Raw genomic sequence first — 25,333 nt, 5'->3', positions numbered from 1 at the left:
ATATGTTGATTATTCATTTGGGATCCTTCATTTTGAGATCAAAAGAATGCCCCAGTTACATGTCTACATTTTGCCTTTGTCAACAGTTTTTACTTTCTTATGTGCATGAAGCTTTTGCTTAAAATTGAAATGTCTACATCCAAGGAAAGATGGTTGGAGAGATGGTTGACAATTTCTTAGCAAGTTTGATGAAATCACTTCTGCATGTTGAATAAATTATTAATCTGAAAATTTTCAGCTGTAGTTTTGTCTGCAGTATGATGAAAATTCTTGGAAAATAAATAATTGCTTCATTCATTTGAAGACATCTTTCTATTCACTAATGCTAACACCAACTTTCTTGTATATGTCTGCCGTTCCTATTTTTGCATCTGCATAAAATTCATAAACAAAAGGTACATAGTTCTTAGACTTGACTGGGGTTGGAATGCAGTTATCATAGCTACTTAACTCTCTCCTCACAAGTCATCCATCTGCCCTTGAGAAGGACCCCTCTATTATTGATTCAGTATCATCCATAGGACAAGATAACCCTTTAAGTATTTTCTCTGCTTTAGCCTTTGAAGACTTCAAATGATTGATCTCCATATTAAACATTTCCTCCTGGAGAGAGTAGGACTTGAAAACTTGGCTTTGCTCATTGCAGAAAATTTGACTTGTTCCACATCCAGTTATCATTGGAACAACATTCTCCTTAATCCTTTGCCCCCAAATCAGCATTGATTTTATTCCTACTGTGGGGGAAAAGACTATTCCAGATTCTTCAATTTATTATTTGTAAACCATGGTAAAATTTCAAGAAACCACGTTTTTAGTTTCTAAAACGATATATGTAAGTTTTATTTATAAACTTTTATTTTGAAAAGAACATTGGTAATGTGTTGAAAACTCAGAGTATGATTAAGACGATAAAGAGCCACTTGGTGATGCCTGACATGGAGTGTGCCCCTTCGTCAAACTTGATGTGAATTAGCAATACAGGCAAGGGGTGCCCTTTAATGGTATGGAGTTCCCTTTATGTCTAAGTTTACTCTCCCCCAGCCACACTTCAACTGGGAGATGAGGTATTTAATTCTGAGCACTTCACTGTAATATAGTTTTCTCTGTCATCCAGAGAAAACCAGCCAGATTAGGGAGAGAGTATTTGACACCCTATCTTATGAAGAACTGTTGAAAGAAGTTGTTAATGCAGCTTCAAAAGTCAATGGTAAGGGGGTCCTCAGAAAAATCACTGTCAGGGTTTCTAACAGTGTATTCTATCACATGTGTGTCCTTTTTATTGACTTGATTTTAAAAAAATTCCATGTTGTTGTATTAGTGTATTTAGACAATTTGTGTGAGCTTTCTATATAAGTGAATGTATGTATTACCTTATTGGGTGTTTATTTTCATTTTTGTTCCAAGTGTACCTTTATTTATTAATTTTGCTATCTCTTACTATATATTTAGTGTGTATGCATGAATGTTTTGTTCCATTCATTTCTGTCTATTCTCATATAAACACGATTCCACTGCTAATTTTATTTTAGTTTTCTTTAACCATCTTTACCATATCTTTAAAAAGAAAAAGGACTCTCAAGAATCCAGTTCTCCTCAACTTAATTTTATTAAATTTCCTCCTCTGTGCCACAGGACATGAGTCGAGTGCGAACTAGTCATAGCTAGGATAGGACCTGAGTAGAAACTTTAGCAGCTGTGCAACCCACTTGCTCATCTAACCTTATGGTGAGATGGAGAGGAAACTTTATTCAGTTTCTGTTTATTGCCTGTTCTATACTAGGCTTTCATAAGAAACTTTTACATTCTTTCTGTAACTTGGTCATCATAACATCCTTATGAAGCATGAGGACTGTCTTGTGGACTGATTTGTCCCAGGTTTGCAGCAAGTCCATGGCAGAGCCAGCACGCAACTGGGGCTTTTCACTGTGCTGCCTTTTACTTTACATTATACCAGCACATGCTAAGAAAACTGTTCCCATTCACAATTGCCCATTTGTAAGTGTTTGACACATATCCGATTTGGAGTTTTGAGGGACAGTAAGGCATAATTCTTCTTCCCAAAGTACTGCTCTATTTATGTAAATGGAAATGCACATGTGTATTCATGTTTTTAGGTCTTACTCTAAAATCTTTGACATGGTCTAAGTTACTTATTGAAATCTTGAATCAGATAGGCAAGTTGGATTTTTTTTTTAGTAGTTACTTCTTTTAGGGGGGATGGGAGTGGAACAAACCATTTTAGTTTAATATGTCTAAATCTTTGAGGTCTAATGCTATAGTCACAAATTTGAATTGGAATCTAAATTAATTAAACTTAAAAAAAACAGGCATTTGATAGCTACACATGCAGATATTGACACAATAGAGAACATTTCCAAAATTGTAAAAAGTTCCATTGTACAATGTTGATCTACTTGATTCTACAAATTAAAGATTTAGGAAAATGGAAAGACAAGTATTGAGGTATCGTTTATTAGTGCCTGTAAGTTTTAATGCAAACAATCTTTAAAAGATAATGATGATTGAGTAAACATTGTGATATCATGATTACAAATGATTTCATTGACAATATTCGAGCAGCAAAGTAGAGAAATCATTGACTACAAGGATAGATCAATACTTATTATACCTATTTTATAACTGATGGGATAAAGGGGCATGCCACAGCCCAACACCTTAAACATTAGAGAAAAAAGGGTGCAGGTGTTTGAATGAAGTGTTGGAAGTTTTTCTGTTTCTAGGAACACGTGGCCTTCTCATGTTTATACATCTGTTGGTTGGAGATGAATTGCCATTCAGTGTCCTTAAATGTTAAGAAAGCTTAAAATGAGACTTTGAATTCCACACACTGGTTTAATTTCAGATTCAAATCAAGGCTTCAAAAGCCCTTACACTGAAAACAAACAAATGAAAACAAACAAGAACCCAAGTGGATGCTGTGATCTTTTATTCTGTTAGGAAAATATGGAATCAGAATGGAAATTCATTTATTATTTTACAAATGCTCCTGACTGAAATTTAAATAAAAATAAAGCCAAGAGTATATTTCCCCTTCGGTGACATTTGAAATGAGCTGTAGTTGAATTCCATTTCTAGAGTTCTCTGTTCTCATTTCCATCCATCGGCACTCAGGATTTGGTGTTTGCTTTGTGGGTGGGGGTAACATGAGAAATTCCACAAAGAATGAGTTGGAACCACTTGCTGTTATGTCCAAGAAAGCTCACATGTCCTAGTTAAGGCTGTGTGAAGTGAACTGGACCCTCCTAATGTGGTGGCCCCAAAGACTGAGTTTAATCCTCTGGTGTGACAGCTTTTATAAGTCTTTTCAGGAGTCTAAGTACCATAAAATACTCTCACAAAAGCCTTCATTCCAAAGAATGTGTGTGTCTGCTCATGTCAAGAGCTCTTAGTAATGAACAATGTGTCTAAAGCCACAATCTAATAAACAAACATAATCTGGTTCAGTTTTGTCTAGGTAATATAATGTCTCTATCAAACTATTTCCTTAACCTTTAGCTCTATTCACAAGGAAAGAGTTCTGCGTGGGAATGTGTGAATATTTTCTCTTAACAGGAGGGCATTTAGCTCTTGTGACTGGATGTCTTGTTTTTCTCTCCTGGGTAGCTCTAGTTGTTTACGGTGGGAATTTTCCGTCTTGGTAATTTGGTATTTTACTTGGTTTTTATTGTAAAGGGTAGAAATGTGTACACCTTAATTTAAGAAATATTGTTGCATCACCTCCATCTCAGTTAACAAGGGCCAGGTTGGGAAGTTCTCACATATTTTGAAACCTTTCTACTAGATCTTTACACCTATTAAGTCAAAGGGAATAGGCTATTCCATTAAGCAAGTTTACAGATATAGGAGAGGGTAGGATTTGCAAGAATTGACAGCCTAGGTGCTCCCCTTCATAACCCTAGGTGAGCACCCATTTTGTTCTCTGAATAACTATGGCCTGAGAGTGGAAAGAATAGAGCTTTTGGAGACATTCTGGATATAAAAAGCTTCATTTTTAATGGGGCAGTGAGACATGGGAGTTTAGGTCAGACAGAGGTATTATCCACATTGCAAGTTGTTTTTTGCCTGATCTTGCCTAGAGAATATTTTTACATCCTGTCCTTGGGAAGCACCTATTTGCTGTTAGGATAACTGTCCCTTCATGGCATGCTGTGGGGGTTCTGAGTATACCCATTAAAAAGAAACCTGAGTCTCTTATTGTCAGTAATTGGCCCTTGTACTTTGAATCATGGAATCATAAACTATCAGTATTGAAAGGGCCCTTACAATCCATTTTCTGTGTTTCTGGAATTAATGAAGCTTATATCTCTGTTATGATATTCATGTGAAGTAGTCTTCTTGCCTCTACATGCATATATCCACTTATAGGGCATGCATACATTCTCAAGCCAGGCAATATACTTTTCACTGTTGTGACTCAGGATTTACAAGTGCAATTGCACTATCTCTCTCTCTATTTATTAATTTTCCTGTGAAGCATTTCATGTTTTTTCCCAAATAAACATTTGTTTTCTACATCATAAAAGCTATGAAAGCTCATAGTTTTATGCCATTTAGTCTCAGTTATATTTTTGTCTGAAGAGCTAAATACACTTGAAATTAAATGTTTTCATCATCTCAGGTATATGCTGTCTAATGCTCCCATTTTTTGATTAACTCATAACATTTATTTTTCTCAAATAGATTTTAATATCCCTTCCCCACTTTTTAATGCATTGGCACGTAAACCATCACAAAAATGCTGCACTAACACATTTCATCCTGTTTATGAACTTAAGAGAGATGAAGTAACTTTCTCTAGGCCTTGGCTGTGTTCTGTGTGGGCAGGTTGCTAGTCTTCCTTTATATTTAAATTAAAAAATATGCTGAAATATGATGGGATTTTTAGAAAATTATGGGAAACTCCAGAAAATTTGTACTGTAAAAAAGCTCTTGCTCTTGTTTAGCCATGCCTCTGTACTGATGAATTGTCCTTTGAGGTTTACAGCACTGTGCACACTTCCCTTCTTTATGGCACCTGTGGTGAGCACAGTAGTCCCTAACGCCTCCCCCACCTCCAAGATGTCCTTGCCTTAGTCTCCAGAACTTGTGAATATGTTGGTTTCACAGCAAAGGGGAATTAGGTTGCAGATTGAATTAAGTTTGCTAAATCAGTTCAGGTTAAGATAGGGAAATTATTCCTGGAGTATCTGTGTGGGCCCAACGTTATCACAAGGGTCCTTAGAAGTGAACAGTGGAGAAAGAAGAAGACTTTGAGGCAATGTGATGTGAAAAGGAACTCAATAACTTTGATGGCCTTGAAGATGGAACAAGGTGGGCATAAGCCAAGGAGTGATGGCAGAAATTTAAAAAGCAAGAAAATGCATTCTCCTTAGCGTCTCCTGCAAAGATTGCAACCCTGCCTACACCTTGATCTTAGCCCATTGATACCCATGAAAGCCTTATTATTTATAGAACTGTAAGATATTATATTTGTGTTGCTTTAAATAATTGTGTATGGTAATTTGTTGCAGCAACAATAGAAAACTAATGCACAAAATACTATGTTGAAATTATCTGTTTATATTTCTCTCCTCTAGACAATGGATTTCTCAAGAGCAACAATGTTGTCTTAAAAAATAATTTTAGCACTGTTCCACTTTGAAGGAACATAACATTTATTGTCAGACACTGGAGATAACCAGAATTTAGTGTGTATATAGCCCCAGCACTGCCCTAGTTACTGTGCTTTGAAAATTGTACTTATTCCATAGGAACATTGTTTAATCAGACTAAATCTGAACATTCTTCTACATATAAAATGAATTTATAGACTAGATCAGATTTGACAAACTTTTGTAAGTCCCAACAGAAAGTATTTTAGGTTTTGCTGGTCAGAAAGTCTCAATTCTGCCAACAGAACACAAAAGCAGCCATGGATTATAATATTTTAATGACTGTAGTTATGTTCCAATAAAACTTTGTTTACAAAAACAGGAAATGGGATGGATTTGACAATTTGGCCATTGTTTGCTGACCTGAAGTCTAGCACAGCTCCTTATTCCATTCTAATTCCCTTCTAATCTGATAATTTTGTGAGTTTATCATTAGTGCCAGTTAAGCCATGACAGTCCCTATAGGACTTGGAGTGGTAACGCAAGTGATGGGATGTGTCTGTTTTTAAGAAGAAGCATAATTTTGAAGATTCATGAGCCAGGAAAGGAACTGCCACCATGTCCTTGGCAAACAGACCTGGGACAAATGCTCTTAAGGATGAGACATGAGATCCTTGGATGCCAAGGCTGAGCTCACTGAACTTGAAATTCAGAGGACTGGAACTACTGTTGGAGAAATAAAAGAGAGCAATAAATCCATTGCCTTGGAGTGAAAGACCTTCCCAGGCAGCTGGCCAAATGAAGCAGGGGGAGGGGACGAGTTCCTCACTCAGCTAAATTATGTCTTTGGGCAGCCAGATCAGGTCTGCTAAAATAACAAGGTGCCTGAACTTCTGCCCAGAACATGTCACAAACTTTGCGTTTGGGACTGTCTTCAATCACGTGACTTCCTAATCTGAGGGAGTACAGAAAGCGAAGTGAATGAAATACAAAGAATGAGGTTTTTCTTGGAGTGCTTCCCTAGAGACAGAACTTGATTTTTAAGAGATTACTTGTTGAATTCTCTCTTCTAATTCAGAAAATATCAGTTGATGGAAGATAAGCATCCAATAGATTTTGGAGGCCTTTTGAAAGTTGCTACTGAGTGGGATTTGCCCATTGTAGATGTGGGGGTGTGGATTTATAGAGTAGCATTGGCAAAGCAAATCCAGCGCTGAGCAAGGGCATTGAAATTTTGGGATGTTCTTGTTTGTCTGACTGCCTCGTTGTGGTGGTAGTTGTTTTGACTTGGCAAATTCACTGGATTTTGAGGACAAAACTGTCCTCTTTGATTGATTCATTCACAATAGCTTGTTTATGTCTTGCAAAGTGTTCAAGAACAGTTTGTCCATTAAAGAAAAAGTGACCCAGTAATACTCCCAGACCCAAGGAAATGTCGGGTTAATCAGTTGCAGAAGCACTTGATGTGCCAAGTTAGTGCCACCCCAGGGCTCCTTCTGTGGTTTCTTTCCAAGATTTCTAAACATTCTGGGGAGAGCACAATATTTATTTATTTGGCTAGGACTTCATTTGCTATTGTTTTATTATACTCTTATGTTTTTTGTCTCTCTTTGTCTTTACCCCAACTCTTTGGAACCACTTTATGTGAAGAGCCGTATTAAGACTATAGCATATGCTCAGTGAATGATTACATTTTGTATTTGAGTTTCTAAAAGTGAAGAAAGGTTTATGGTTAAGTCGCATAGAGAATCATCTCACAATAAAAATACTTTATGTAGGACATTGTGTTTTTAAAAAGTATTCTTAAATTTACCCTGGGCAATATAAAGACAAGTGTTGTTACTCTCGTTTACAAAGAAAAAAAATAAGGTTCAGAATTTTCATGATTTGCCCAAGTTCACACAGCTAGTAAATGGTTCAGGTGTGACTGGAAGTGATGTATTTTAATACCTGAGTGCAATTTCTTTTATACATCTAAGTTACCTAACTGAGTCACTATTCAAGTCAAGAGTGTGTTTTGTTTGTAGATTTTATCTCATGGGGGTGTTCATTCAATTCAATTGAGTCTCTCTTTTTCAGCCTTCCATTTTCTTTCTCTTCCTTCTCTCTCTCTCTCTCTCTCTCTCTCTCTCTCACACACACACACACACACACACACACACACACACACCATATATATACACATAGTTTGAAATTTATATCTACTCCTTTTCTCAGTTTCTTCCTTCAAAGAATCATTTATTGGGCAGGGATTCAACTTTCAGTTGTCAATACTTCATCCATATACCCACTTGGCAAATATTTTCTTAACTCTTCTCCTTCTCAGTCCTATGAGGCATTGAAGAAGTGCTGTTGGGCTAGAGTGATGAATCATATATGATATGTGCCCTCCAGGAATACAGGGTACAGTAAGGCAAATGGCTCTTGTATTCTCAACAAGATACACTATGAATGTACTCTAAAAATGCTACAGAGGGTCAGAGGTATGGAAATGCCTTTGTCAAAGGGCAGCCAAGGAACACTGTGTAGAGTTGGCAGGTGACCTGGGCCTCCAAGAATAGCTTTGGTTCCGATATGAAGAAATGAGAGGAAAGTCCTGACAGAGCAAATTCTTAGAGTCAGGGAAGCAAAAGGTCAGGGAGCAAATTCTTGGAGTCAAGGAAGCTAGTCAGGCAGACTACTGGGTAGGTGGCTTAGCAAAAGCAAGTACTCTGAAGTGCAAACCTCCCAGTGTTGCTGTTTGCAGCAGTAATCCCAAAGAATGTAGTCAGTGGAACATTCCAGGAGGGTGAACTGAGCTTGTGGAGTTGTTCTTCATTTCCACATAGGAGACCCATCCTGTTGCAGGATTCTGCCTATGTAGCATGAGGTCCTGGTACATCTTGGGAAGCCTGGAGCAGGTTTTTTTGTTTGTTTGTTTTTTGTTTTGTTTTTTATCAAAGGGCTAGTATTTCCAAACCATCTTTCTCTACGACTCCAGCACTGTTGCCATAGAATCAATTGACCATGTGCATGAGGTTTCATTTCTGGGCTCTCTATCCTATTTCGTTTGTCTATATATCTGTCCTTTTGCCAGCACCACAATGTTTTGATTTGTGGTGAGTTTTGAAATCAGGAAGGGGAGAGTCCTCCAACAGGGCCCTTCTTTTTCAAGATTGTTGTGGCTATTTGGTGGCCAATGGGAGTTTTCAATCTGGCAACAATGTATGAAATTAGTTGGAAAGGGCTAGATTAGTAAGACTGGAAACGTTTTAGGATGTTTCTTAAGTGTAGATAAGAGATATATAGACATTAAGTATTTTGGTGGCAGCAGAGATGGATTGAGGAGCAGTTAATGGATTTGAATAGTTTGGTGTAAGTTAACATAGCTTGCTCTACTCTATGTCAATGGGTGGGGCAAAAACAGAGAAAAGGATTTTCTCCCAACCTTTTGTGATTGGGAAAATTATAATGAAGTAAACAGAAAAATAGAGGATGCAAGACGAGGTAAGCAGGTCTGTGGGTTAGGGTATCTAAATTCATTTTTGAGCACAGACCCAGATAGAGGCGCAGGTGGAGATGCCCCACCATCAATCAGAGATGTAGACATGAAATAAATGAGTACCATGATTATTCTGGATATTAAGTTGCTTATAAATGGTATGTTCATTTAGACTTGCTTCTTTTAATGTGATGCATTTATGGTTACCATGGTGGCAAGAGCCAAATAGAGGAAAGTGATTGGAGACAGTGGCAAAAGATGGAGATCTGATTAAAGGTAATTTCATGAAGCTCCTGTGCCTTGCCATAGCTAAGAGTAAACAGAATGCTCAATGCTGCTGACATGTGTTTTATTTTGAAATTACTGTTATTACTAGGGTCTGAAATCCTTAGCCTTGATCTCTTGGAGCCTAATGTTCCTGTTCTCCAGCTGAGAGAGACTAATTCACCAACTTGTGTTGTAAACACTCACTCATTTTAACTGATTACACCTCCACTGATTCTCAAATCACTAAAATTACTAATTGCTATTCCTTACACATCAAAGAGTGAATCCTGAATAATTAACCCCAAATAAAATTAGATGAATTGGTCCTTTTAATTAGAGTCCCTGCTGCTGTTTGTTCTGAGCTTCCTTTTCTTACTGTTAAGAGACTTTTAGAATGATTAAAACAGTTTAAGACTTAAACAGCCAGTGACCTTTTAATACAATATAAATCCATGAAAGCAATATTTCAGCTAGCAGGTGGTGAAGTAAATTTTTAGAGCAAGTACCTGTCAGCTCCAGTATTCCTTTGGAAAAAAAAAAGTACATGCCAAAAAACAACCACCTTGAAAATGAAATGAGTGTCTGATTATTTTTAAAGTATTTGTGCATTTACTAAGCCTCAGACTCCATGAAATGGCAAGGTTGAAGGAGAATGAGTAATGGTTGGCATCATTTTGTATAAATAGTAACAAGAATTTTGCAGTGATAAGAATTTGAAGGCATTTGTGCCTAAAAGATGAAGACTGGAGAAATCACAGAAGGTCCCTGGTCCCATATAGCCATACTCTTCCTCAAGAGTTTCCTGAGGCAGGGGAGCAGGTTCCAGCAGTGGGGGAAAGGAAGCTTTGGGGGATTTCACTGCTGCTACTCCTCAGCCTAAGACTACTGGCCAATCCATGATGCATTCAGCCTGGATTTTGTTGAAGATGCACCATGTGCTCCTGATCATCTATTTCAAGTCTTCTACTTAGTAAGAACCCCTTCTCTTCTTCATAGTCTTCTGAAGTTGTAGTGGCAGAACACGTTTCCTCCTCTTTCCCGAGAGGTCTCAGTTTATCACACTGAATCTGCCATGGACTATGGTAACTGTGTCCTCAGCTAGAAGATAGGAGATTTGGGATTCTTGGTATGGCTCTATATTCTTTGACTGTTTCACTTTACCACAATGAAAATGTCCCCATCTATAAAATAAAGTTATTGGGCTTGGTCAATGATGTTTTTTCTTAAAATAAAATTTAAAAAATTTGACTTTTCATCCTGGAATAATTTAAAACTTTACACAAATGTTGAAAAATGCTTCTCATTTAGTATTTATCTAGTTTACTAAATGTTGATGTCTTACATAATCACAATACAATTACCAAAACCAGGTAATTAATACTCACACAAAACTACTTGCTAATATATAGATTTCATTCAGATTCTATCAGTTTTCCTACTCATATCCATTTTCTGATCTAGATTCCTATCCTGACTCACAGGTTGCTTTTAGTTGCTGTGTGTCCTTCTCTTCTTTAATCTAGAATAGTTCCTCAGTCTTAGTTTGTTTGTCATGGAGGTCAGTGATGCTCAACCAGGGCTACTCATCAGAATCATCCAGGAAGCTTGTCAAGATGCTTGTGTCCATGTCTCAACTCCAAATGTTCTGATTTAAGAATTGTACAGTGAGGCTCGATTGTATATAGTAGTAGAAAGTGCCCCCATGAGATTTTGATGCACACCCTCAGTTAAAAATCAGATATGTTTCAGCAATTCAAGGAGTAACATGTTGAGATTTTGTGTATGTGCCATCTCTTCTTCCCCTTTTTCATTTTCTTGTTCCTCCTCCATTCCCATCTCTCCTTAATGGGAGAAGATCGTACTCTCTAAAATTCGTGGAGGATATGAAGGAATTTCTAAGATAACTTGTGGGAAATAAATACTGTTAAGACCTCAGAGGATGGTTCACTCTGTCTAGTTATAGCAGTGATGAAATAAGTAAAATGAGCTACTTAAAGAAGTTTTATTGTAAAATCACACTCCCTCAAGCTTCATCATCATCTTTGGACAGAAGATAAGCTTCTGGTTTAATAGCCACCCCAAGGCCATGCCCAATATCTAAAATAATGAGTTTTTTTTTAAAATCTTTATTATTTAAAGTATATGTCTCCTTTTCCCCCCATTGACCTCTCCCCAGCCATTCCCCCCGCCCCGCCCCAATAATGAGGTATTTTTGGAAGTCTCTCAATACATTGATACTTGTTTGCCAGCTTCTTTTTCAATGGTAGATTTAAGATTTTTTGTTACTATGGACTATTGCCTCATTCTCTGTCCATATCATGGATTTTTAAAAAATATTTCATTTTAAACTACAAGAATTTCACTTTTTGGTATTTGGGCTGAAGATATCTCAATAGCTGGTTGAAGATTGATGCTTAGGCTTAACTCATTGCTTTATTTATTTTGAATGCCCATACTTGGTATTCAATGATGTGGTTTGTTTTTTGGGTAGCAATTACCATGTTTTTGGAAGACAAATGACACTTAGTGGATTCATAAATACTATTTGGTTTTAGTCCATTTGTAGAACCAGACTGTCCTAAATGTATATTATTTGAACATCCTTCAATGTTTTTGACTGAGGAATAAAATTTGTTTTTCAGCAAATGGAAACCACTGTGTGATAAAGAAATAGAGTATGGTTAGATGTAATGTACTAAGGTGTTTGGCCTTTATACGGACTCATAATTTGTGGTTAAACATGAGGATTGTTGAACTCAATGAAGATCCAGGGTATTCTGCATTAGCTAATGTAGAGTGAAATTGTCCATTTGAAAATCGGGGAGATTTTATCTACTTTAGGATTGTAATTCTTCTTGCTCTTAATTTGAGAATTTCAGAGTATTTTAAGCTATGTTATTTAGAAAGATGATGAAGACATTACATTTTGGCTTGGGTAAATACAGTGGTGCATTAAAATTACACACTAGTTTTGGGTAGATTCTATCCTTCATTTCAAAGCATCTTCCTTTTGATTTTTTAATAAATGCATGCCTGTAATTCACATTCGTTGTATAACAATTAAACCCAAAAGAGAAGGAATAAAAAAAATCAACTCCTCATTGCATAAGCTGTAGACAACCACTGTCAGCATAGAGGTTTATATATTTTTTTTAAAAGGACCATATTATAAACACCATTCAGTAGCCCACATTTTTCCTCACATGAAAATATATAAGAAAGTTTTTCATGTTCTGCTTCCAGGTACTCTATGATCCATCCCCTCATTAGAGTGAAGTCTTTGTTCAAATACAGTGCCACCCTGGTGAGGCACCTCCCAATCTTTCTCCTTAAAATTGCAGCATCCACTACCACTCTCGCAGGCTCTTCCTCCTTGTATTTCTATGTAGTATGTATCACCTATATTAAGTATCTTTAATTTACTTTTAAGTATTCTTCTTATCCTGATAGAGTATAAATTCTAGGAGCACTTTTTGTTTTATTTATTTTATTTAGTTAATTAGTTTGACTTCTCCTTAGTGTCTAGAATAATGCCTGACATGTAGAAAGCACTCAGTCAGTGAAAAAAATAGATGTCAGATCTAGATCAATGTCATCATTTTAATGACTGCACGATTTTCTAGTGTTTGACTGACTGCAATTCATTTATAATCAATACTTAATCAATGGGACATTCTGATTATTTTGATTATATTTATTATGGTAAAGATGCTTTGACATGTTTCTCTGTGTACTTTTCAATTACTTCTTTAATAAGATAATTTATTAAAAGTGGTATTATATAGAAGTGTATACATATTTTTAAGACATTAGATACCTGTTGCCAATTTTTCTTGAGAAAAGTTTTATCTTTAACACTCCTATATTCCTGGTGTCCCAAAAATATATACACACTTTGAAATTTATTAACTCCAATGGGTTAAATATAAAAAGAAAGAAACTACTATTGAGCTATCAGCTGTTAAGTGTGTTAACATTGTTTTGGGGACACTATATATATATAATCTGCTGATTTTCCTGTGCCATCATCAATATGGTGTGTTTTGTTTTTTTAATATATTTTATTGATTTTTTACAGAGAGGAAGGGAGAGGGATAGAGAATTGGAAACATCGATGTGAGAGAAACATTGATCAGCTGCCTCCTGCACACCTCCTACTGGGGATGTGCCCACACCAAGGTACATGCCCTTGACCAGAACGGAACCTTGGACCTTTCAGTCTGCAGGCTGACGCTCTATCCACTGAGCCAAACAGGTTAGGGCATCAATATGGTGTTTTATCACTATTTTTTAATCTTAGCCCTTTCATTTAAATGCCATTGCTCAGAAAATTAAGTATTATCAGAATCAACAATTTGTTTTTTTTAGCTAAACAGCAAAAAATAAAAATAGAAAGGTTCATTGTCTAATATATAATTATGTGTAATAAAAACCTGAACTCCAAAAATATCTAGTGTGAGAACTAAATAATTCAAGTTCCTTGGTCAGGATCACATGTCTTCTCATTTACAGATGAAGATGTGCCATTTAAGGGAGGATGTGCTGTTGCTATTTTGATGACAGTGAAGACAGGAAACCAGGAATGCCCAGCCTTACCCTGATAATTGTTACTTTTCCCAGAGTTCTCAAAGGGGCTGCACACTCAGGGAACAGGAATAAAATGGAAATCCAGGAGCTGCTGTATTAATAGTGTTTAGTCCTTCTCTAGGACAGAGGTCTGTGTTCACACTGAGATGGAGTATAGGCTTTGGCTGTATGAATAAGGAAGCGCTTTACCCTATCTCTAATACGAAAAACATGTTGAGTAAACCAGGGAAATTCTTTTTATATTTTTAGGTATAGCCAATGCATAATAAATAGGTTGCAAAGACTCAGAGGTCATGCACTAAATGGGACTTATCCTCAGTGGTTTATTGACCTTTGTCATATTCCAGTGTTTCCTGGTGGTTTTGAAAACCTTGTTATATTTAACATTTATAGATGACACATTTCTAGGTACTGAAAATTTCTCTTTTGTTTTGTGTGTATGTGTTATTTTGAAATTATAAATATGTAAAATAGCCATAGATTAAAAATTGATGTAAGTAAAGAAAAGTAAGTTTCTCTGCTATTCTTGTTTCCCAATTGCACAGTTATACTTTTCCTACAGGCAACTTGCTGTTAATAGTTTATTGGGAACCCATCTAAAAGATACTCCATGATGATACAAAATATATGTATATATGTCTTTGAATGCTTCGTTTTAAGATATTTTATTCAATGTACTTTCTGGTGAAGTTTTCTTGGTGGCCTTTATGTTTTAATGCAAACTGAAAACAGATTTGAGGGTGAAATCCTATCTAATAAAGAGGAAATATGCTAATTGACCCTCACACCATCACAAAAGATGGTGGCACCCACAGCCAATAAGGAGGGCATATGCTAATTGACTGTCCCACCCTCAAAGATGGCAGCACCCACAGTCACAAGATGGTGGTGCCCAGTCCCCTCAGCCCGCTGGGGTGGCAGGCGCACCTGGGGGCGGGCCTAGCCACTCTGTGCCTGCCTCTGGAGTCCCCAGTCCCCTCAGCCCCCAGCCACCCAGGGCCAGCCCAAGGTGCAGGCAAACCTCAGATGGCAGCTGGCCAGCCACCCAGGGCTGGCCCGAGGTGCAGGTACCAGGGCAGGCCAAGACTTGCACTGCCAGCAGTGGCAGCAGCAGAGGTGTGATGGGGCGTTTGCCTTCCCTGATCACTGGGTCGCCTCCCTCCCTGGACTGTGAGAGGGGGAAGGCTGGGCTGAGGGACGCCCCCCTCCGGTGCATGAATTTTCATGCACCAGGCCTCTAGTCTATATTATAAAAGGCCTGTGGCCATAACACCGTAATGCCATAACGACCAAAACCACAAGTCACCCAGAGGTGCATTGATGGGTCTTGTGGTGCAGCGGGTCTGGGGTCCTGCAGTGGTGCAGCAGAGTCAGGGGGTCCTGCTCCTGCAGCGGCACAGCAGAGTCTGGGGGTCCCGCTTCCGCTGCGGTGCTGTGGGTCTGGGGTCTCGCTCAATTTTGCGCACTGGGCCTCTAGGTATATATAAAGTCTTCAATTACTTGATTTTGTAATGAATAGCCTCTAATCTATGAGAAAAATGCTTTAACTGTGACATAAACCAATCACCTTAGGGAGATTGTCATGGTTTTTGGGTTAAAAAGGTTCAAAGTCACTGTTTTAACTGCTTTGATCCATAGAGTGACTCCATGAAGTGAACATCATTATCCTCATTTAATAGGTGAAGAAATTGAACCTGAGATGGTGGCATTGCCTTTTCCTAAGGAAAGAACTGGGATTTTGTATCTTAAATTCCGGGGCTTGAAATTTTGTACTCATTTCTTTTGAACATATTTCCTTTCTCTTTTAGTCACTATTGATGGAAATGAAAAATTAGCCCTAGCCAGCTTGGCTCAGTGGATAGAGCGTCAGCCTGCGGACTGAAGGGGCCCAGGTTCGATTCAGGCCAAGGGCACATGCCTGGGTTGCGGGCTCGATCCCCAGTGGGGGGTGTGCAGGAGGCAGCCGATCAATGATTCTCTCTGATCATTGGTGTTTCTATCTCTCTCTCCCTCTCCCTTCCTCTCTGAAATCAATAAAGAAATATATTTTAAAAAAATTGGCTTTATTTAAAGTTTACTACTTGCTCACCATAATTTTTTTTTCATTTTTGTGTGTGTGTTCCAACCCAATCTCATGTGCACTCATAATTTAAATTCTTAATTTGAAGAGCCCCTAAGTGATTTCACTTACATTTACCTTAAAGTTTAGATTTTTCTTAAACAACCAAAAATTCTCCACTTAAGAAAGTTAGAGAACCAACCAGGAGAGCCCTAGAGTCTTGCTGCTCCCAGTGAAGTGCATGGATCCACGTCCGCCTCATTGAGAGCATGTTAGAAATGCCGACACTAAGGCCCACTCCAGACCTGCTGAATCAGAGTCTGCAAGTCATACAGATCCCCTTGGTGATTTGAACATTCAGGTCCTACTTGTTAGAAGCTTCAGTAGGACCAGGAGAGAGTGGTCATAAGCCCATAAATGCAGTCAAGTTTTAGAGATGCTATGGGAGAGCTGTATTATGAGGCAGAAAAGGAGCTGCCATCTAAATTCTTGAGTATATGTATAGGTTTTCGTGGATGTTTGAATGAAGAAGAAAGAGAATGATGCTTTTTTTTTCTTTTTACCATAGTAAATGCATCTAGACTTTAGTTGATGATTTGAGCTTAATTGCTCTCTTACGTTTTTCCACTTCAATCACACAGAATCAGTACCCTACCATCTTCTTTGCTGGTAAATTCTTATAATTTCTTTCTTCCTCTAATGGGGCTCTTATTCATGAAGGGATAGAAAGCTCTGTACTCATGTGCCCTTCATGTATGCCCAATCCACGTTACTAAGGTAACTGCAGTGTGTGATAACTCAGCACTACCAGCGAGCCACATCTGCTTCTCAGGGTCACTCACATTTTACCTCTGCACTAGAGAGCGTAGCTTGGAAAAATAGGTTGGGTTATCAGGACTTTTTCCTAACTCCCTTTTCAAGTTAATGGTATGCATAACAGGCTATTTTTGAAGTGAATTGACATAAAGTAGCATTTGGGAATCAGGGGTATAATACTTTATTTGCCCAACTCACCTTTTAACTGCCTAGTGGTGCTTCCTCTGGCACCAATGATGATAATAATAATAATAATAATAATAATAATAAATTAAACATAGATGAATGATATGGGATGATCTGGAGGAAATTAAGCATGATCCTTTCTAGCTTTTCACCAAAGCAGAGGAAGGATCCATTTCCAACTCTGGATTTCACTAGCTGTGTAACTTTGAGTAAACCATTTAACCTGGTAATTGATGAATAAATGTATTTTGCATGTGGTAGGCTTTTAGTGGTGAGGAAAAGGGTAAAGAGGAAGCCAGGTTTGTAGACATCTGTCTGTGATTACACTGCTTCTTCTAAAACCAAATGTTTCTATCTCAGATGTTATGTATCACTGCACTGCTCCAGTTGCCTGATGCTGTGTTCTTTTTCGCTGGCCTGTTTGTTTTGTTCATGCTCCTGTGATATGCAGGGTCTGGGAGTTCCATTTTAGGTTAGTGCACTAACCTGAAGACCTATAGTTTAGCATTGTTAGTTGGAAGGTACTGCAGCTGATTCTATTTAGCTGCTTTTTTTCTGGGAGAGTTACCACCTAAGCATCTAAGACAGATGCTCTTTGATTGTTTAAAAAACAAACAAACAAAAAACAAACAAAAAAAACTTGGAGAACTGAACACTTTGGTCAAAATTTATAACTGAACAACATAAAGCAGATTATTAGTATGGAGTTATCAGTAGACCTTTTAAAAATCTGCCTAATTTTTCCTAGAACATATAGTCTAGATTTATGTTGTTTACAAATTACTTATTTAAATATATATATATTCCTTTTTTTTCTGTTCCTTTTCACCCTCCCAGGAGAGTCATCAACCTCGCCTCACTGTTTAATTCTATGACAGAATCGTAGGCAAGAAGGATATAATTGGAAGGAACCTCAGAGATAGGCAGTTTGTTGTATGCATAGACTAATTTTCTGTGAAAATTTGGAGTGCTCATGTGGATTTTGTGGGTCTCTGTTTCTACCTTTGTAATATGACCTCCAAGAGTCATTAGGTTCTGGTCCTGTTTAATGCTGACAGTTCTCTGTGACATAATAGGATTTGTTGAAGTTGAAGAAAATGCTCAGAAATCTGTTTTAATGTTGGGTATAAAGGAGACATAGGTCTGGATAGGACATTTGAACCTGAAAATTAGGCTGTGAACTAGAATTTATTTGTCATGTCTCCATCAACTTTGATCTCCTTTGCTGATCACTTAAGATCTCATTGTGTGCATTCTTCTCATACATTATTATGACTTTTCAAAGGAGTTGGTGACAATTTTATAGATTTTATAATATTTTTTTAGTGCAGTGTTTGGCCAAATGAAGGCGAAGTGAGTTTCTTGGTCCTGGTTGTACACTAGAATCACCTGAGTTTTAAAGGAATATAGGCATCTGACTCTTCCTCCCCACTCCCATCCCCTACCCCCAAGATCCTAATTGAATTGGATGAGATGGAGTTTTGGCTTCAGTGTCTATAGAAAAGCTTTCATGTTAACTCTAGTTTGTAGGCAATGTTTAGAACTACTGGGTGGCGTTAAGAAAGGTTTATGAGACTTATAATCCTAATAAGGCTATGAACAAAGTATTTCTTGAAATGAGTACACTCAGAAGGGTAAGAGAAGTAGAAATGTTTCTTTATGACACATATCCTTGAACTTTACTAATCCTATGGGGTTTAAAGTAGAAATAACAATGTGTTACTTTTGCCTAATGCAGTGTTTCTCAAAGTGTGGTCCCATGACCATTAGCATCAACATCACCTGGGAAGTTCTTAGAAATGCAAATTATTGAGTCCTACCCCAGACCTACTGAATTAGAAAGTCTGGGGGTGGGACCCAGTAATCTATGTTTGAATAAGAGTTTCCAGAGATCCCAATGAACCCTAAAATTTGAGGACCATCAGAGAGTTTTGTAGGAGTGAGAGGTAGTGGATGAACATCTTAGCATGTTGTGCATAGCAAGAGATCAAAAAGCAGAGTATTATAAAGATAGTGTTTGACTGCTTGGTAGTCTGATTATGGTGGGAAACTAGAGCTCCTAGACTGTTATTTACAGGGTAAATGGAGCCCACATGAACCATTTGAAAAATGTGTCAGACCAACCAGTCCAAGTTACCATCCTTCCACTGTTCAATTTCGACTTTCCTTTTTCTAAAGATCTAAGTTGTAATGCTTTGGTACTATCCAAAAGCAACCCACTGAGGGATAGCAACTGCTGCCCCACGACTAAGTGTTAAATTGCTAAAATATAAGGAAAAGCTACTTATCTATAAATAAAGAATTTTCCCATCACATCTAAATATTATTTATTTATTTATTTATGGCAACAGGTATTTATTTGAGCTATTCAGGAAGCATACTTTAGGCAGAAGCCTAAATAATGTTTCAATTAGGAGACAAAGGCAATGGTATTTATGAGAAAGGGAAGGGAAACAAATACATCAATGGAAGGAATGTGTTTCTATTGATGCAGATAACATAACATAGTGATGCTAATTCTAAACAATTTAAAATTTTCAGTGCCCTACTTATCAGTATGTGGTCATAATATCTGCTTTCTTGTTATCATTGAAAACAGTTCTTTGGGACACAGCATTGCTTTAGGCACAGTGCAGAAGTTATTTTGCCCTGTTTTAACATTCTGAAAATTTGTGGCATAGGACCTGCCAGACAGTTCCTCCTGGATGGCAGCTCTGGCTCCATTTTAAAGTGGCTCTGTTGATATGATTTTTTTTACACGAGGTTTAAGTGTTTGTAGTCATCTACTTTCTTTAGGCACATATTATTTGTCACCATATGCATGCATTTCTTTTGTAATATTCTAAAGGAATATCCCCTTTTTAAGAGTCTCCTCCCTCCAGAGTACCTAGCTCCCTGCCCAGGTCTGGGTCAATCCCTCCTTGTGTCCCCATACCCCTGGCTGTGGCCTCTTGCCTCCACTGCCCCACTCCCACCTCTTGCTTTCTTTGTCATCACTCTAGGCTTGAGAACCAACAGAGATCTCCCCTCTTCTTCTATACTAATGCTCCCTCCTCTGAACTTCAAAATTCAACTCAGACATCTCCTCCCCGAGGAAGCATCTGGACTCCTCCAGGCTGGCTGGGGACCTCTCCTCTGCATCATCATGGCTCCCATATGCCCAGAGCTCCTTGCCTGTTCCCTAATGTGTCTGCTTTCCTCACTGGATGGTACACCCTGAGGGGCCAGGACTTTCACGGTCTGCATACAGCAGGTGTCTCATAAATGTGTGTAGAATGAACAAATCAATGAATGCACTCAGCCATCCTGACCTTCAGACCCTATTCACACATTCGACTCCTAGGACTATGCCTGCTGTGCATATCTCTCTCCTTCTGTCCACACCTACCGGCGCATTAAAATATTATTTTTAAAAGATGGAGCAGGGGATAGGGGGAATAAATTTTGATGGAAGGAGACTTGACTTGGGTGAACATACAACAGTATACAGATGATGTGTTGTGGAGTTGTATACCTGAAATATGTTAACCAATGTCACCCCAATAAATTTAATATAAAGGAAAAGGACAAATAAAATAAAACAATTTTAATGGGCATTGTCTTTTCCTAATAGAATTTCTTGCAGAGTATTTTAAAAAAAGATTCTATACCATGAATCCACAGAGTTCTTGGATATATATTGACACCTCAAATCTTAGAGACTAGGCATATTCTTCCAACAACTCTATGTGCTGTGCTTGTTGGTCACAATGTTGGAGTTTCTTAGTGTCCTAAAGCCTCATTACTTCCTACCTGGACTGCATATAGATTTCCAAATCAATATTTTTTATCCCAAGTTTTTCAAAATCTGCCCTGCATGTACTTTTTAGATTAGTCTTTAGTAAATCATATTGCAACCAAGTGTTTCCTTTTCAGAAATCTTGGATGGATCCTCATTGCATGCATGATAGAATTCAAGTTCTTTGCTGGTTGTACAACACACTTAAAAGCTTATTTTGTCACTGTTCTAATTTTTGTAACATACTAGTTTATTTTACCTTTCTCTATGCTGTATTGTTACTTGCTCTTTGTTCTTTAGGCTCTAAATTTGTTTTTTTTAAAAATCCCTATTTCTTTATTCCTCTCTCTGTGTAGAGTGGATTTATTTTCTACATCATAATTTTCAGGAACAATTTAAATGCTCGGTAAAAACCTTCATTTCTCCACCTGGACACAAGCTTTCCTTCATCTTAGCTTCCCGGAGAGTTTGTTTGTACATCTTAATAAATTTCATCTTTTATTGTCCTTACTTGAGTACTTACTTTTTTCCTCCTTTACTTGAGAGAATATTTGTTGTAAGAATCAAGTCTTATATACTTCAATAATCCACCACCCCAATGACCTTCCTTGTTCTGGTTAAATGTACCTGACCCCTATAGAGTAGCTTTGATGTCACTTAGAAGTATCAAATCTGGTCCTAAATCTTCAGAAAGTTAAGGCTACTAATTAAAGTGAGAAGAAGTAGGATAGGGAATAATTGTTATGCAAGGCAAAAGATCATGCCAATTGACATGCCAATTACAAGCAGAAAATGCCAGCTAATGTGTGTTTTGAAGAGTGCTTATAAGATTGCATCTATAGTAACTTCATGTTTGTGTTTTCTTTCTGTAGGTGATTTTCTTCCACCCCCACCTCCACCTCTAGATGATCCTGGTACTCTTCCATCTGTCTCTGGAAACTTCCCTCCTCCACCACCCCTAGATGAAGGTTCTTTCAGGGCACAGGTAAGATCTGTGGTTGAAGTCATGTTTATAAGCCACGCTAGGAAGCTCATGAATTCAGTGATTATTTTTGTGGCAGGTATACATTTATCCAGAGCCCACAGAGAGCTTTATGACACAACAAGCTAAGGCACCTTAATGCAAAACACCCAACTCAAGCTTCTCAGAGCTTGCACTCCCAAGCCTTAGAAATCCTTTCACCTACTCATTTGTTTCAAAACTGAAAGTCATGTTTTAGGAATGTCATTTGAGCAGTTCACATGTTCTTATTATCCTGGGGACACACAACCATATATTTTTATTGCCCTTTTTTCTTTATTCACAAACATTGCATTCTACGTGAGTAAGGCTGATATTTTAAGGCTCTGGTTGGTCACTAGGTCCTAATTGGTCAGCAGTATCTTTCTAGCAAAAGCAGCAGCAAATGTCTTTAGGATTTTCTCTTCTGAGTGAGGTTCACGATGCACAATACACAATGTATTGGTTATATACAACTGTCGTGCTCCAGAGACTGTTGATTGCATCTGGCTAGAGTAGGAAGCAATATTAGAAGTAGTTCTCAGTCTGTGATCATATAGGGGCATTGGTGACCACCTGCCACCACTTAGGCAGCCAAATGCTTTCTATTCATGTCAGGGAGGAAACCTAAATAACAAAATCAAATAATTATTGTTAGTTTTTAGGGGTGATGTGGTTATCCAGACAGGGTGAAGAAAAACACACAACAGTTCTTAACTTTTAGAGAAACATTGGAAATATTTGAGGAGAAATGAAATGGTGTTTGATATTTGTTTCAAAATAATAAGAGTAGGGGTTTAGTGAGAATATAGGTAAAAATAAGTTTAGTTATGAGTCGATAATTCTTGGGTGCTGGAGGTTTATTCTATTATTTGGTCTATCTTTATATGTTTAAATTTTCTCACAATAAGTTTTATAGAGGAAAAGCATTAGGAAATAACCCTTAAATAGTTTGGTCCATTATCTATCTTTCTTTCTCCTACATTTTGGGTTTGGGGGAGATAGAGGAAGAAATGATGCATTCATTCAATGAATTTTCTGAGCATCTGTGTGAGCACCCTAATACCACTAGGAATTCTACAGCAAAAAAGATAGGGTTCTGCTTTCATGACACTTTACGTTAGTAAAACTAGGTAGAAGTAAATAAAATACATACAATACAAAGTACATTTGATTCGGATCTATTCTATGGGTTGAGGAAAGGATATGGGATAAAACCTACCAGGGCAGACATGGTCAAAAAGACCTCACTGGTAATGTGACACCTAAAGAAGGACTTAGAGTAGGAGAGGCAAGAACGAGCCATTGGATTTCTTTCTTTCTTTCTTTCTTTCTTTCTTTCTTTCTTTCTTTCTTTCTTTCTTTCTTTCTTTCTTTCTTTCTTTCTTTTTTTTTTTTGAGGGTTTATTTTTCATATACTAGATCTTAGGAACTAGAAGATGCTTTTTTTTTTAAATTGATCAGTTGAAATTAAGAGTTCCAGTTATAACCAGTAAGCTTCAATTCAGTTTGGAGGCTAGATCTCAAAAGACTCTTAATTTTTTTTTCTCTGCCCAGCTGGCATGGCACAGTGGATTGAGCTTCATCCCATGCAACAAGAGGTTGCTGTTTCCATTCTGGATCAGGGCATATGTCTGGGTTGTGAGCTCAATCCCAGTTGGGGGTGTGCAGGAGGCAGCCAATTGATGTTTCTCTGTCATTGATATTTCTATCTTCTCTCCCTCTCCGTTCATCTCTCTCTAAAAAGTCAATAAAACAAATTAAAAATTTTTTCTCAGATATATATGTTACAAACTCCTATACCTTATCTTATTTTAAGCTGGTAAAAATAGATCATATTCAAGTAATGGACAGGAGTCTGACAAAGTTTATATTTATTTTATGCATCAGAGAGATCCCTTGCAAATAGAAACAAAATGATCAATTTCCCTTTTTCGTTTTGTAGTCATTTTTATTAAAATGAAAAAAAAGCTTTAAAGTTTGCCTTTTGTATATTTTTGGTCTTATTTTGTGGACGTTGGTTCTTTGCAAATTTAATTTACTAAATTAAAAGCTTCACTTAGTCAATCTTCTCTGTTGAATCATTACGGAAACTTTTTTTTTTTGCGTTTACAATCTTTATTTCTAAAAAGTTTGTTTGATTTTGTGACAGAAGACTTGTGTTTGAATAATAGTTGAGCAGCTTATTCCAGTTATGCTATTTTGAGCCGGTCACACTGAGTCCCAATTTCTTCATAATTAAAAATAAGGCAAACCTATCGACATCTAATAATTAAATGAAATACGGATGGATTTGAATTTCTAAACTAGTGGCTTTACAGATATTCTGATGCTATAATTATTACTATATAAAAATAACGACAGCAAGAATAATAGTAATAAGGCCTTGTTAAAGTGCTTCATTATGAAAAATTCGAAAAGTCCTGAAATTATATAAAGTCTTGTTCTGTAGGGACCTTGTCCTGATATCTGTTCTGAAACCACAACTTTGTTTTTAAAAAGGAAGGAAATAAACAAAAAGCCTGTTGCCATGTTGGCTTATGTTCTCTGCAAAACAGAAGGACGAATGAAAAAAATAAAATAAAATTGAGTTTGCCAAATGGAAAAGGACAAATCTGGTAGGGAGAGGCCTGCAAATTCTTCAATATATGAAAGACTGTAGGTGCGTTAAAAAGGAAATGGGTGTGCACTTTTCTGTGGTTTATTGACAGGACAGGATAGTGACTTGGCCCCACTCTGGCTCTATCTGTATCCCCCTTTAGATAGAAGCTATGATGTACCCTAAAGTCATATAGCCCCCAGAGACAATTTTATATTTTTTCTCTCACAGTATGGTGAAACCTCCTGTTGCCAAGTCCAAATTATAGCTGGTAGATGTGTGTTTTCCTGTAGAAGTCTGTTTATGTTTCCAGCCGAATTTTCAGGTTGGAGCCAAACAAATGTCTACTAAGTGTGACGATAAGAATGAAAAGATTTTCAGAGCTGGAAGGGACCTAAGAGATAATTTAGTCCATCCCTGCACCAGCCATCTAGCTAAGGCCTTTTGCAGTACTGGTCCTTGCTAACTGACTCCCTCTCTGTACAAATGGAAAAAACTGAGACCAAGAAGGTGTAGATCATGTAGTTTCCGACTGAACTCTTAATGAATCTGAGAAATCGTGACTCTTGGATTTGTCCTTCTTCTCACTGGGCGCATGGTTTTGCTTCAGTCCTCTGTCTAGCTCTGAGGTTCAGATGAAGGGGTTTCCTGCTGCTGTTTGGAATGACCAGGTGCTGATGGAGTTCTGCTTGACTCACTGAATGTCTCATGTTTGCTGTAAACTTTCTTTTTCTTTGAAAAGGGCAAATAAATAGTTAGCATCAAGAATTATTGTTTTGACAGTTCTCATTTTTATGGAAAAAGATGAGTCTTGGAAAACAAATGAGACATTTTCTGGTTGTTTCTGTCAGGATCAATTTGACCTCTGTGCCTGTAAGGTTTGGAGTGTGCATTTAGTAGTCACTTCATTCATCCACTGTTCTTCATTGATTTGCTATAAATTGAATA

The 25,333-nt window shown here is 37.5% G+C and overlaps 1 protein-coding gene across 3 annotated transcripts in view; it reads left to right on the top strand.

The window, feature by feature from the left end:
- The window catches only part of LPP (LIM domain containing preferred translocation partner in lipoma), a 655,957-nt gene that overhangs the window by 270,570 nt on the left and 360,054 nt on the right, over window positions 1-25,333 (top strand). For all 3 annotated transcript variants that reach the window (XM_014452226.2, XM_023750563.1, XM_014452224.2), the window contains one exon: window positions 21,659-21,771. In XM_014452226.2, the coding sequence (XP_014307712.1) occupies window positions 21,659-21,771 (113 nt within the window). The remainder of the gene's footprint in view (window positions 1-21,658; window positions 21,772-25,333) is intronic.

This window comes from Myotis lucifugus, unplaced genomic scaffold, assembly GCF_000147115.1.
Source record: "Myotis lucifugus unplaced genomic scaffold, Myoluc2.0 scaffold_14, whole genome shotgun sequence".
NCBI classification, from domain to species: domain Eukaryota; kingdom Metazoa; phylum Chordata; class Mammalia; order Chiroptera; family Vespertilionidae; genus Myotis; species Myotis lucifugus.
The sequence above is the reverse complement of the archived record's forward strand: the minus strand, read 5'-3'. Positions and strand labels throughout refer to the sequence as shown.